General features: G+C 41.5%; 2 protein-coding genes across 5 annotated transcripts in view; one reads left to right on the top strand and one right to left on the bottom strand.

The window, feature by feature from the left end:
* Positions 1 to 14,595, bottom strand: part of DYNC2H1 (dynein cytoplasmic 2 heavy chain 1) — a 342,439-nt gene that overhangs the window by 59,636 nt on the left and 268,208 nt on the right. For all 3 annotated transcript variants that reach the window (XR_006193953.1, XM_042906646.1, XM_042906647.1), the window contains exon 85: positions 2,019 to 2,108. Coding sequence is in view for 2 of the 3 variants with exons in the window: in XM_042906646.1 (XP_042762580.1) it covers positions 2,019 to 2,108 (90 nt within the window). In the remaining variant the exon portion in view is untranslated. The remainder of the gene's footprint in view (positions 1 to 2,018; positions 2,109 to 14,595) is intronic.
* On the top strand, positions 2,690 to 3,904 carry LOC122200865. Of its 2 annotated transcripts, XM_042906649.1 has the most exons (3): positions 2,690 to 2,970; positions 3,140 to 3,308; positions 3,425 to 3,904. In XM_042906649.1, the coding sequence occupies exons 1-3, from the start codon at positions 2,911 to 2,913 to the stop codon at positions 3,790 to 3,792; spliced, it is 597 nt and encodes a 198-aa protein (XP_042762583.1). In that variant the 5' UTR covers positions 2,690 to 2,910; the 3' UTR covers positions 3,793 to 3,904. The 2 variants fall into 2 exon arrangements, with proteins under 2 accessions (XP_042762583.1, XP_042762582.1); XM_042906648.1 differs by having other exon boundaries at positions 2,690 to 3,308.

The raw sequence follows: 14,595 nt of genomic DNA, 5'->3' as shown, positions 1-14,595 counted from the left end.
CACGTCATTCAAGTAGCGTTTCCAGGACAGGAGTACAAAAGGAGTTTGCAGATTTACTTAAGGAGTGGATGTTACGTCCAGGTTCTTCCTAGACACTGTATTACTGAGAACGCTTTCCTGAACTGTGTGCACTGTGCACACAGGAGTAGTGTTAGTGGTAGTACCACTGCACAGTCCACGCCCCCAGTGTCCAACCACAATTAGATGGGCGTGTGGCGTGTGCAACAATTAAGTGGGCGTGCGTCATGTGCCACCCCAATATGACAGGCTCACATTGTGCGAAACCACATCAGGGGGGTGTGTGTCGTGCGCAATCCCACTCAGGCGGGCGCTTGTCGTGTGCAGCCCCAATCTGGCGGGCGGGTGTTATGTGCAACCCTGACCTGGCGGGCTGGTGTTGTGTGCAACCCCGATCTGGTGGGCGTGTGTCATGTGCAACCCCAATCTGGTGGGCGTGCACAACCCAGCGTCCTTCAAGGCGGGGCAGGCGCACTCACACCAGCGCGGATGCCCACTTCCCTCGCCTGCCCCGGAGTCTGCAGCTGTGAAGAACTGAGCACAGCAGAGCACAGTGACCCAGGCAAGAGGCACAGCCAGGATCCTGTCGTCGGGCCACCACCACTGACAAATACAGGGACGGCTGTCATGGGGTCAGGAGCCAACGTCTGGAGTTTTGCTCCCAGCCCCCTGGGGTGTTGACCCGCGTTGTCAGATGGGACAGCCTCCAACTGCAGCAGCACCCCCCCCCCCCCACAATGCCGGCACCTGCCGGCCACGCCCCCTCCGGCCGCACAGCCCCGGCTGACCCAGAAGACTGGGCCACAAGGACAGACGGCAGTGTGAGTAGGGCACTCAAGGAAACCCACCCGCAGGTGGCTCCATCATTTGCATTGCGGCGTCCCGCCCCCTTCCACGGGGGCCCTCCCGGGACGATGGCCAACTGGAGCATGCGCGCAAAGTCGGGAGGGGTTGTGACAATGACCAGGTGGGAGGGAAGAAACCACCAAGACCCCAACATGTCGGGTCAGCGCACCGCCATTCCATGGCAGGTCACAGAGCTACAGGATGCGGACCACACTCTGGAGTTGTCTTGCTATGAAACTAATAACCTGGGCTCTGGCAGATATGACCCAAGACTTGAGACACCCAGAGAAGTCCTGACTGGTACGGGTGCCCAGGTTGCTGACCTCACCAGCACTCACTGGGTACTTGCAGGGGGACAGTGTGCCACAACCACGCTTGCCGTTTAAACATCCTCTGCCTGTTTGCTGCTGTCAACATCTGCTCATTATGCCAGTCCAGCGAGCTGCTGAGATTGGTATGCATGTGGTAAGAGCGAGATGCAGACAAAAATTCAGGGAAGACTTTGTTGTCCTGAAAGCCAATTAGGCTGCTGTATTGTCACATTTCTAGAACCAAGGCTTATCTTGTGCACAAATAGCACAGTGGATAGGACTGCTTCCCTAAAGCTGCAGATCATCACAGACCACAGACTGCCACTTACTACTCCAGATGTGCAAGCCAGCTGAGCGCAGGCAGAAGTTATGAGCTGAAAGTGTTGACACTACCGTCCCTGTACAAAATTTAACTCCTAAAATCCCGTGATGCTATCGCTATAGTAATAGCTCTATTTTACTGGGTAGTATTTCAGTTATGTACCCTACGTTCATTCTAGGATCGTGACAACAGTTTAAGGTTTACCTGTATATTCATCTTAAATCTCAGGGTTTGGGCCAAGATTTTTTTTTCATGAATTCTAATAGTAATCTATTTATTTGTTTTTTTTTAATCTATCTCCTTCCCCCCAAATTAGAGATCCCTGTTGATAAGAACTCATGGTTCCCTCATTACTTGTTATTTTTAAAGAATGCTACATAAACCCTGACGACGGAACGAGAAATGAATGTGCGGTGCTTTGCATACAAAATCATTCTCACCAGCTGCCGCACACGTGATCTCCATACCCATGTCTGTAACACCGCGTCAGACACCGGGGTCACTGACCAACGGACCCTTACCTGTATCGCAAGGGCACGAGCCACGAGGCCTCTCAGGTACTGTAAGGGGTCTTCTGGGCCTTCCCACCTGCTCTGCCATGCCACAGGACACTGCAACAGAAAAAGGCTCCAGTGTTACATATAAAAGACCTTTCAACAGCGGTGTGATGGGGAAAATGTTTTGGCATAATCCACATTATGTGTGTCATGAATTTATTTTCTTGCAATATGTCTTTTTTTCTCTTATCACAGTAAAAATGAATGACACAGAATGGATTCATTTGTTTCTCTCAAAAGAGATTCTTTAAAGTAAAAATTCTTGAAAGAATAAAAGCATCAATAGGCAGATACAGAGCAGCAAGCCAGCTGTCCCACGACAATACTTAGTCCAGAAAGAAGTCACATCAAATCCGACAAGTTCATTTTATCAGTGGTCAAGAATGTTTAACAAGTCTTGGCTCCTATAGACATTCCTTAAACTATAAACAGAACAAAATATAATAGAACTTCCATCCCAAAACCACACTCAGAAGAGAAGACATTTAAAAAGTGCTCTAAATTGAAGTTAAATAAGTAAATAAAACCATTCTACATCAGTTTTCTGTTTAACATCTGACCTCATTCTCCACTGTGTACACTTCTTTCCCGCACAATATTTGTTAGTTCATGTTCGTCCTATCACACCTCTTCTGTGAGGGTTTGCTGGACTTTGCAAACATGAGAAAAATATCACTCAAACTTCTGAACTTGAGCGATAAGGAGAGAACATCGATGTGACACCCCAGAACACTGATTGTGTAGTTGAGAAAAAACACTGTAGAATGTATCAACAATGCATGGAACACAAACATTATGACGATGGGAATTCAGGGTGCAGGATGACCTTCGGAAACATGTGGTTCCATTACCTTCCATGTGTAAAGTGAGCCTTCTCAGGAATGTGCCAGAGAAGTGCCGGAACTGTGCTTTGAAGGTGTGGGGAGTTTAACATGACTCCAAATCCTTTGACACGTCTCCCACTGAGGCCTGACCTGGGCGCTCCTCTCCTCAAACGGGGGTCCTGTGACCACAGCAGCAGTTTCATGTACAGTTTCGGGACCAGGCCTCAAGAAATCGATTGCTTGTATTTTCTGTCTTTTCAGACTTTTCAGCTTGGAAGCCATCCACCATTGGTGAAGCCCAAGTTTTGGAGAGGCCCATGTGGCGACGGGCTGAGGTTTCCTGTTTCCAGCCAGCACAGCCTTGCCAGACCTGTGACGGAGCTGTGTGGAACAGACAAGCTTTCTTCACCAAGCCCCACCCAAATTTCAGGTTTCTAAGCTGAAAATAAATGAATTTTTAAAATAATGTTTAACCCAGTAGATTTTGGTGGAATTTGTCATATGGCAAGACGACTGATGCAGATTTCGGTACCTTCCCGTCGACAGTGAGGTCAGTGTCCCCCGATGTGAGGACGAGCTCAGCGGCAAGCTGGCAGGCAGGACGAGGCACAAGTGATGCTGTGTCGTGGTTTCCAGGTCCAGGCCTCACGATGAGCACCTTTCATCGTCTGTGTCGTGGGGCATACCATCTCAGAACCAAGATACGACACTGTAAGGGAGTGAAGCGGCCCGAACGGAGAGGCCCACGGGGACATGCCCCCACGAGGAGTAACCAGTGTCTCCAGCCATCGTCCTGCGGAGTTCCCAGCCACTCATCAGCAACGACATGCCAGCCTGTGAATGGACATCTTGCAAGAAGATCCTCTGGGTCCAGGCTGAGCAGACACAGCTGGTGTCACATGGACCAGAGATAAGCCTGCCCCACCAGATCCTGCCAAAACTCTACATTCATGAGCTAAATACGTTGATTCTTCTTGTTTTCAGCCATTAAGTTTTGGGGTCATTTACCAGGTAGCAATAAGTAATTGATAAACTAGGCTTTCACACTCTTCAGTATTCTGATTTCTTACTGTAGAAAGATAGCTTCTTTTCCTGGCTTATTACATAAATGGTATGTTACTGCAGACACCCCCAACGATCCCTGCCAGCTGGCACTCATGCCTTGGTGAAACCCCCTCAGCGGGAGGATGAACTGGTTCCAGTGACTAGATTCTGATGGAAGAATACAGCGAAAGGGATGGGATGCCACTTTTCAGATTACATTACAACATACTGTAGCTTCTGTGCTCTCTCTCTCTCTCTCCCGTGTTCGCTCTAGGTGAAAAAGTTGCTAGGCTGTGAGCCTGCTTATGGAGACATCCATGGACATATGATCAGTCCCCCATCAGTAGGGCCCAGAGGCCCGCCAACCGCCAGGCTGCTGATGCCCTTGGCAGCTGTGAGGACCACAGCTCTAGACAGCACCTGGTTGTGGAGGTGCAGGAGACCCGAGTACTCGCTAAGTCACACGAAGACTCCTGAGCTGCAGAGACTGAGACACTATACATTCTGGTCATTTATACCACTCAGTTTTATGGCAATTTGCTATGTAGCAACACGTAACAGAGAGAGTTAGCAATATTAGTGTCAGGGTAGTTAGCTACCCTGTGTGTGAGTCAGGTTACTACACTCCACGGATGTGGAAGTCTTGATTGTTCAACTCGGCACTTCCGTAAGGAGTGTGGACAGTGCTAATCTGTGAACACGTGCAGGACGGGCAGGAGTGTTCAGGAGACTTTTCCAAGAATGAAAGATCTGGTGGGCACCCCTTCTCTCCGCCGCATGCACACAGACGCTCTCACCAGCGGGGATGAGTGAGAACACCGCCACCTAGCTGGCTAACGGCGTACCTCCTGTGCTGAGCTCTCTGGCGGCCGTGCTCCAGCCAACCGGCCCTCAGCCTGAGTCCGTCTGCCGCACCGTCACAAGCAGGACACCGCAATGGCAGCGCTGACAAGGGCCAGCGACACTTCCAAGTGACTGCTGCCCTGGGGAGAAGGAAAGATAACCGAACACACCTTCGGCTTCGACTGCAGCCCTGGCAGTGGGCTGGGGGCAAACACCTGGGCTGACTGCAGGCCCACCTCCGGTGAAACCTGGGGGGACAAGGCTGGCCCAGTGCCCTGTACTTCGGCACTACTGCAGCTCTGGGGAACAACCGATCCGACCAAATTCTAGCCAAAGGTGCCCCAGACTGGCTCACTAACAACACAGGGACCACACCCGGCCCACAACAGGCAAAGACAGCCTCTGCAGACGACCGGCCTGAAGGCAAAGGGATCTCGGCCACAAAAGGACACACACAACACACGTGGGAGACACCTTGGAAGGACACACCAGGGCCTCTTCCTCATAAGGACACTAGTTTCAAGAGCGGGAGACATAGCCAACTTTCCTAACACACAGAAACGGACACAGAGAGTTAGACAAAATGAGGACATAGAGGAATCCATCCCAAATGAAAGAACAGGACGAAATCATAGAAAGACACCTAAAGGAAAGGGAGATAATATGCTTGATAGAGAACTTAAAGTAATGTCATACATGAATTGACACTTCTCCAAAGAAGACACCCAGATGGCCAACCAACATGAAAAAATGCCCAACGTCACTCATCATCAGGGAAAGACAAATGAAAATCACACTGAGATACCACCTTCCACCTGTCAGAATGGCTCACATTAACAACTCAGGCAACAACAGATGTTGGCGAGGATGCGGAGAGATAGGATCTCTTTGGCACTGCTGGTGGGAATGCAAACTGGTGCAACCACTCTGGAAAACAGTATGGAGGTTTTAAAATAGAAAATTAAAAATAATTAAAAATAGAACTACCTACGACCCAGCAATTGCACTACTAGGTATTTATCCAAGAGATACAGGTATGCTGTTTCGAAGGGACACATGCACCCCCATGTTTATAGCAGCACTATCGACAATAGCCAAAGTATGGAAAGAGCCCAAATGTCCATCGATGGATGAATGGATAAAGAAGATGTGGTAGGGTATTACTCGGCAATCAAAAAGAATGAAATCTTGCCATTTGCAACTACGTGGACGGAACCAGAGGGTGTTATGCTAAGCAAAATTAGTTAGAGAAAGACAAATATCATACGATTTCACTCATATGAGCACTTTAAGACACAAAACAGATGAACACAAGGGAAGGAAAGCAAAAATAATATAAAAACAGTGAGGGGGACAAAACAGAAGAGACTCTTAGAGAACAAATAGAGGGTTGCTGGAGGTGTAGTGGGAGGGGGGATGGGCTAAATGTGTAAGGGGAATTAAGGAATCTACTCCTGAAATCACTATATGCTAACTAACTTGGATGTATTAAAAAAATAAATAATAAAAAAGAACATACCTATCAATAATTACTTTACTGTGAATGGAATCACACTCTAATTAAAAGACAAAGGGTGACAGAAGGGATGAAAAACCAAAACCCATCTATATGTAGCCAGAGGAGATTCCTTTTAGACCCCAAAACACATGCAGATTAGAAGTGTGGGGATGGAAAAACATTTCTCATACAAATGGAAGAGAAAAGAAAGCTGGGGTAGCAACAGTTAAATTGGACAAAATACACTTTAAAACAAAGACTGTAGGGGCCACTGGGTGGCTCAGTTGGTTAAGTGTCTGACTTGATTTCGGCTCAGGTCATGACCCTGTGGTTTGTGGGTTCGAGGCCTATGTCAGGCACTGCAACGACAGTGTGGAACTTGCTTGGGATTCTCTCTCTCCCCTCCTTGTCTGCCCCTACCCCACTCATGCTTGATTGCGTTCTCTTTCTCTCTCTCTCAAAATAAATAAACTTAAAAAAAATGACACTATCCAACAAGAAGACACAAGAATTGCAAATATTTATTCACCCAACATGAAAGAACCCAAATACATAGAGCAACTATAAACAAACATAAACAAAATAATCAATACTAACACAATCCAAATTCATTCTATGAGGCCAGCGTAAAACACACAAAGACATTACAAAAGAAAAGAAAAAGGCCAGTATCACTGATGAATACAGATGCAAAAATTATCAATAAAATATTAACAAACCAAATTCAGCAATACATTAAAATAATCATTCACCAAGATCCAAGTGGAATTACTACCAGAATGCAAGAATGGTTCAATATCCACAAATCAATCAACTTACCTACTTTCTAATTCTAGAACACTTTCATTACACTCTAAAAATAATCTGTATCTATGTAGTCACTTCTTCATTTCCCTATTAACAGAGGATGATTTTTAATTGATTTTAGCCTTCTGTAATTGCTTTCAATGATATTTTACAGTTTTTATTGTACAAGTCTTGCTCTTTTTTCTTAATTTATTTCCCTGTATCTACTCTTCAATACTATCATAAGTGGAATGGCTTTCCTAATTTCCTTTTGGATACTCTAAATACTAAAATCTAGCATTCACTGCTACTGTATAGAAATGCAACTGACTTCAGTATATTTATATTCTTATTGTAACTTTCATATTCATTTTCCTAATGATTAACGATACTAAGAATTTTTCACGTTTCCTTGTCACCTGTGTACTTTTTTATTTTTTAATTAAGTGTAGTTCACACAGTTTTATCTTAGTTTCACGTGTATGATATGATTCAACAATTCTATACATTACTCAGTTCTCATCTAGATTAGGTGTACTCTTAATTCCCTTTATCCATTTCACTCATACTCCCATCACCTCTCTGCTGGCAACCACCATTTTGTTCTCTGTATTTAGAGACTTTCTGATTGTCTCATTTTTCCATTGCTGATTTTGTTTCTTGAATTGCACACATGAGTGAAATCATACAGTATTTCTCTCTTATTTCACTTAGCACTGTACCCTAGGGATTCATCTGTGTTGCTGCAAAAGCAAGGATTTCATGCTTTTTTACTACTGAACAATATGCCATCGTATACATACACACACATGCACACACCATATCTTCTGTATCTATTGATCTGGATGTGTGTGGATGAACCATCCAAATCCTTACACCATACACATAAATAAACTGAATAATGATTAAATACATAAATGTACCTGAAACCATAACAATCCTAGAAGAAAACAAATAGCAATTTCTTTAACATCATAGAAAACACTTTTCTAGATATGCTCCTCAGGCAAGGGAAACAGAAGCAAAATTAAAGTATTTGGACTACACCAAAATAAAAAGCTTTTGCACAGAAAGGAAATAATCAACAAAAGGAAAAGACAACACACTGAATGGGAGAAGCTATTTGTAAATAATCTATCTGATAAGGGGTAAATATCTAAAATATATAAAGAACTTGTACAACTCTACGCACACACACACACAAAAACCAAATAATCTAATTTAAAAATGGGCAGAGAACCTGGATAGACATTTTTCCAAAGAAGACATACAGATAGCCAAAAGATACTTAGAAAGATGCTCAACATCACTCATCATCAGGAAAATGCAAATCAAAACCACAATGAGATTTCACCTCACATCTGTCAGAATGGCAACAATCAAAAACACAAGAAACAACAAGAAATAAAAATCAAGTGTCACCATGGATGTAGAGAAAAAGGAATCCTTGTGCACTGTTGGTGGAAATGTAAATTGGTGCAGCCACTGTGGAAAACAGTATGGAGACTACTCAAAAAAATGAAAAACAGAATTAACATATGATCCAGTAATCCCACTATTGGGTATTTACCCAACAAAAATGAACACAAGAATTTGAAAAGACACATGCAGACACCCCTATGTTTATTGCAGCATTATTTACAAAAGCCAACATAGGGAAGCAACCCAAGTGTCCTCCCATACATAAATGGGTAAATAAAATGTGGTATATGTATACCTTCTTGTTAAAGTGTCTAATCAAGTATTTTTTAAAAATTTGGAATGCTTGTCTTCTCATTATTAGTTATACTTCAAAAATTTCTACATACATGTTCCTTTGTTGAATATGTCTAGTTAATCTTTCTCCTGTCTGTGGCTTACATTTTATATTCAAAACAGTATAATCAATTTGGGGGTAATTTTTATATGTTTGGAGATACAGGTGTAGGTTTTTAATTAATTTTTTTTTTGCTTTGGCTCTTCAATTGTTCTATACTATTAAAGAGATTTTCCTTTCTCCCTTTTAATTGACATAGTATATTTGGTGAAAATCAATTGATCATACATCTGTGGGTCTTTTCCTGGACTTTATTACATTCCATTGAGCTATATATCTATTTTTATACCAATACCATAGTGCTTCGATTGTATCTTCCTAACAGTTCCTGAAATCATGCTGAGTAAGATCTTTCATTTCATTCTTTTCTAATACTACTTAGCATACACTAGGTCTTTTATATTTTTGCAAAAAAAAAAAAATTAGAAGCAAATGTTAGTCACTACAAAAGATTATGTAGTGGTTCCGATTGGGGTTGTTTTGAACTTCTCAATTAATTTGGGAAGAATTAACATCTTAACAATACCGGGTCTCCGGATACATGAACACAGTACACCTTTCAGCGCATCTTTCCATTTATTTGACTCTTGTTTACTTTCACTCTTCAAAGCTTTGTGGTTTTCAATGTGTACAAAAGTGTTACACATTTTTGTTCAATTTCATCCTGAAATTGCAAGTAGTACTTTTAATTTCAATTTTCAATAGTTTGTTTCCAGAATATGTATCATTTTGACATACTTACTCTGTATCCCACAACCTTTCTAAATTTAAATGTGCTTACTAGCTCTGGAACTTTTTTGTACATTCTTTAAGACGTTGAAAACAGATAACCATAAGTTCTGCAAATAAATACAGGTTTCCTTCTTCTTTTCCAGCCTTATCTTTTTTTTTTTTTTTTTTTTTTTTTATAACTTGTCATGCTAGCTAGACCCTTCAGCCCAATGCTGAATAGAAGCAGTGAGAAAGGACCTTGATGCCTTATTCCTGGTCTTAAGAGGAAAGCATTCAGTCCTTTACTATTATGTTAGCACAGCTTTTTCACGGATGCCCTTTATCTGGTTGAGAAGGTCCATTACTCTAATCCTGATTTGCTGAAAATTTTAATCATGACTGGTCGCTGACTTTTGTCTAATGCCTTTTCTGTGTCTATTGAGATAAACATGTAATTTCTTATTAGTCTACTAAAATAATTAACATTTTTTTTAATTCAACCTAACTTGTGTTCTTAGAGTAAATCCCACTTAGAATCCATTTTTACATTTTGTTGAGTTTCGTATTTTTGCAAAAACAATTAGAAACAAATGTTCAATTTGCTAATATCTTGTTAAGTTTTGAGTCTATGTTCAGGAAGGAAGTTAATCTACAGATTTCTTCCATTACAATACCTCTGTTAGCTTTTGCAATCAGGCCATGCTGGTCTCAGAAAGTGTAGTGAAATATTCCTGCCTCTTCTATTTTCTGAAAGAGTTTACACAGAGTTGGTATTATTTCTTAAGTATTTATTACATTTCAGCAGTAAACTCTAAGAGTTATGGGAACTTTAATAAAATTCAACTTCTTTAATAGGGAGTAGAGGCTATCTGTCTCTCCTTGAGTGAGCTTTGGTAGTGTGTATCTTTCAAGAAATTCATAAAATTCATCTCAGTTGTTGAATTTATCAGCATGAAGTTGTTTAAGATATTCTATTATCCTTTGAATGTCTGTAGAAACGTAGTGATGTCCCTATCTTATTCCTAATACTAGTAACTTCTGACTTCCTTATTGCCTCGTCTTTCTTTTGGACTAATTAAGTAAAGCATATGTTTCCATCTTATGTCCTATATAGACTCATCATGCATACCTCTGTGATATTTGTATTTGTTGCATTGGGATTTATAGTATACATCTTTTTTTTTTTTAATTTGCATCCAAGTTAGTTAGCATATAATGCAATAATGATTTTGGGAGTAGAATCCAGTGATTCATCCCCTACATATAACACCCAGTGCTCATCGCAACAAGTGTCCTCCTTAATGCCCCTTGCCCATTTAGCCCATCCCCCCCACCCTCAACACCTCCAGCAACCCTCAGTTTGTTCTCTATATTTAGTAGTCTCTTATGTTTTGTCCCCCTCCTAGTTTTTATATTATTTTTGCTTCCCTTCCCTTACGTTCATCTGTTTTGTTTTTTACATTCCACATATGAGTGAAGTCCTTTGATATTTGTCTTTCTCTGACTAATTGCACTTAGAATACCCTCTAGTTCCATCCACACTGTTGCACATGGCAAGATTTAATTCTTTTTGATTGCCGAGTAATACTCCATTGTATATATATACCACATCTTCTTTATCCATTCATCTGTTGATGGACATTTGGGCTCTTTCCATATTTTGGCTATTGCCAATAGTGCTGCTATAAACACTGGGGTGCATGTGTCCCTTTGAAACAACATACCTGTATCCCTTGGATAAATACCTAGTAGTACAATTGCTGGGTCATAGGGTAGTTCTATTTTCAATTTTTTAAGGAACTTCCATACTGTTCTCCAGAGTGGTTGCACCAGTTTGCATTCACGCCAGCAGGGCAAAAGGGTTCCTCTTTCTCCACATCTTCACCAACATCTGTCATTGCCTAAGTTGTTAATGTTAGCCATCGTGACAGGTATGAGGGGGCTATCTCATTGTGATTTTAATTTGTATTTCCCTGATGATGAGTGATGTTGAGCATTTTCTTCATACGTCTGTGGGAGGCTGGACCCCGGTGCCAGGCTGAGACCGGGTCGAACAAAGGCTCCCTGTTGACTCAGCCAACCCGGTGGTTCCCCCTCCCATTCTCCCACTTGCAAGGGCATACGAAAGCCTTGTCAAGGCTGAGAAAGTTAATTCCTGAAGCCTGTGGTCTGTGGGTGTTGGCAGTAATGTTACCCCCCCCCCCCTTTTCTACCCCGGGTCAAATAGAAACAAACATGGGAACTGTGTTTTGCTAGCAATCTATCAACAAGGTCTTGCTGTGACCCGTTTAGAAAGTTCACAAGGTACACAGAACTAAATGTTTTGGCTGGCAGTGATCATGTGAAACCTGTTTATTCTTAGAATGACCTGGTCCATAAGAGTCTTATAAAAGATTGTGTACAGCAACAATAAAGTCGTCACTTGGGCCATCAGCCCAGGGGACCCTCCTGTTCCCAAACTGGCTTCTCTCTCTTTTTTTCTTACATTCCCCTACCCTCAGGACCCTGATCTTGGTGTTTGTTGCGCCGGTTGCAACATACGTCGGTTGGCCATCTGGATGTCTTCTTTGGAGAAGTGTCTTCATGCCTTTTGCCCATTGCTTCACTGGATTATTTGTTTTGGGGAGTGTTGAGTTTGATAAGTTCTTTATAGATTTTGGATACTAACCCTTTATCTGATAAGTCATTTGCAAATATCTTCTCCCATTCCATAGGTTGCTTTTAGTTTTGCTGATTGTTTTCTTCGCTGTGCAGAAATTTTTATCTTTATGAAGTCCCAGTAGTTCATTTTTGCTTTCGTTTCCCTTGCCTCCAGAGATGTGTTGAGTAAGAAGGTGCTGCATCCAGTGTCAAAGAGGTTTTTGCCTGCTTTCTCCACTAGGATTTTGATGGCTTCCTTACATTTAGGTCATTCACTCATTTTATTTTTGTGTATGGTGTAAGAAAGTGGTCCAGGTTCAATATTCTGCATGTCGCTGTCCAGTTTTCTCAACCCCATTTGCTGGAGAGATTGTCTTTTTTCCATTGGATATTCCTTCCTGCTTTGTCAAAGATAAGTTAGCCATATGTTTGTGGGTGAACTTCTGGGTTGTGTATTCTGTTCCATTGATCTAAGTGTCTGTTTTTGTGCCAGTACCATACTGTCTTGATGATTACAGCTTTGTAATACAGCTTGAAGTCCTGGATTGTGATGCCTCCTGCTTTGGTGTTCTTTTTCAGGATTGCTTTGGCTATTTGGGGTCTTTTCTGGTTCCAGAAAAATTTTAGCATTGTTTGTTCTAGCTGTGTGAAGAATGCTGGTGTCATTTTGATAGGGGTTGCATTGAATATGTATATTGCTTTGGGTAGTATCAACATTTTAACAGTATTTGTTCTACCAATTCATGACCTTGGAATGTCTTCCAATTTTTTGTGTGTCTTCTTCAATTTCTTTCATAAGCTTTCTACAGTTTTCAGTGTATAGATTTTTAACCTCTTTGGTTAGGTTTATTCCTAGGTATTTTATGGGTTTTGGTGCAATTGTAAATGGGATTGATTCCTTGATTTCTCTTTCTGCTGCTTCACTGTTGGTGTATAGAAATACAACCGATTTCTGTGCATTGATTTAACAACCTGCAATTGTGCTGAATTCATGGATCAGTTCTAGCAGTGTTTTGGTAGAATCTTTTGGGTTTTCCACATAGAGTATCATGTCATCTGCAAAGGATGAAACTTTGACTTCCTCCTTGACCATTTGGATGCCTTTTATTTCTTTGTGTTGTCTGACTGTTGAGGCTAGGACTTCCAATACTATGTTGAATAACAGTGGCAAGTGTAACATCCCTGTTGTGTTCCTGACCTTAAGGGAAAAGCTCTTAGTTCTTCCCCACCGAGGATGATATTAGCTGTGGGTCTTTTGTATATGACTTTTATAATCTTGAGGTATGATCCTCTATCCCCACTTTCTTAAGGGTTTTTAATCAAGAAGGGATGCTATATTTTGTCATGTGCTTTCTCTGTATCTACTGAGAGGATCTCTTTTCTTTTACTGATGTGATGAATCACATTGATTTGTGAATACTGAACCAGCCCTTCATTGCAGGTATAAATCCCACTTGATCGTGGTGAATAGTTCTTTTAATGTATTGTTGGATCTGGTTGGCTAGTGTCTTGTTGAGAATTTTTGCGTCCATGTTCATCAGGGAAATTGGTCTATAGTTCTCGTTTTTAGTGGGGTCTATGTCTGGTTTTGGAATCAATGTAATACTGGCCTCATAGAATGTCTTTGGCAGTTTCCCTTCCATTTCTAGTTTTTGGAACAGCTTCAAAAAGTAGGTGTTAACACTTCTTTAAATGTTTGGTAGAATTCCCCCTGGAAAGCTGTCAGGCCCTGGACTCTTGTTTTTTGAGAGAATTTTGACTACTAATTCAATTTCTTTACTGGTTATGGCTCTATTCAAATTTTCTATTTCTTCTTGTTTCACTTTTGGTGATTTATATGTTTCTACTAATTTGTCCACTTCTTCCAGGTTGCCTAATTTATTGGCATATAATTGGTCATAATATCTCTTATTATTGTTTGTATTTCTGAAGTGTTGGTTGTGATCTCTCCTCTTTCATTCCTGATTTTATTTATTTTCCTTTTTCTTTTTATCAAACTGGCTAGAAGTTTATCAATTTTGTTAATTCTTTCAAAGAACCAGCTCCAGGTTACATTGATCTGTTCTGTTTTATATTTTATTTTATGTTATGTTATGTTATGTTATGTTATGTTATGTTATGTTATGTTATGTTATGTTATGTTATGTTATTTTATTTGGGGGGCAGCAGTATTGACTTCTGTTTTAATCTTTATTATTTCCTATTTCTTCTGCCAGTTTGGGGTTTTATTTGCTGCTCTTTTCTAGCTCTGTAGGGGTAAGGTTAGGTTGTGTATCTGGGACCTTTCTTCCTTCTTTAGGAAGGCCTGGATTGCTATATACTTTCCTCTTCTGATCACCTTTGCTGCACATCAGAGGTTTTGGGCTGTGGTGTTATCAT

This window comes from Panthera leo, chromosome D1 (assembly GCF_018350215.1).
Source record: "Panthera leo isolate Ple1 chromosome D1, P.leo_Ple1_pat1.1, whole genome shotgun sequence".
Lineage (NCBI taxonomy): Eukaryota > Metazoa > Chordata > Mammalia > Carnivora > Felidae > Panthera > Panthera leo.
This window is presented reverse-complemented; position numbering and strand designations above follow the sequence as displayed.

Bases quoted from the DNA above. Each gene is read 5' to 3' on its own strand.
- LOC122200865 (XM_042906648.1), top strand. From the start codon at position 2,987: ATGACTCCAAATCCTTTGACACGTCTCCCACTGAGGCCTGACCTGGGC. The intron at 3,309-3,424 runs GTTTCTAAGCTG...TCCCGTCGACAG, and splicing joins AAGCCCCACCCAAATTTCAG to TGAGGTCAGTGTCCCCCGAT.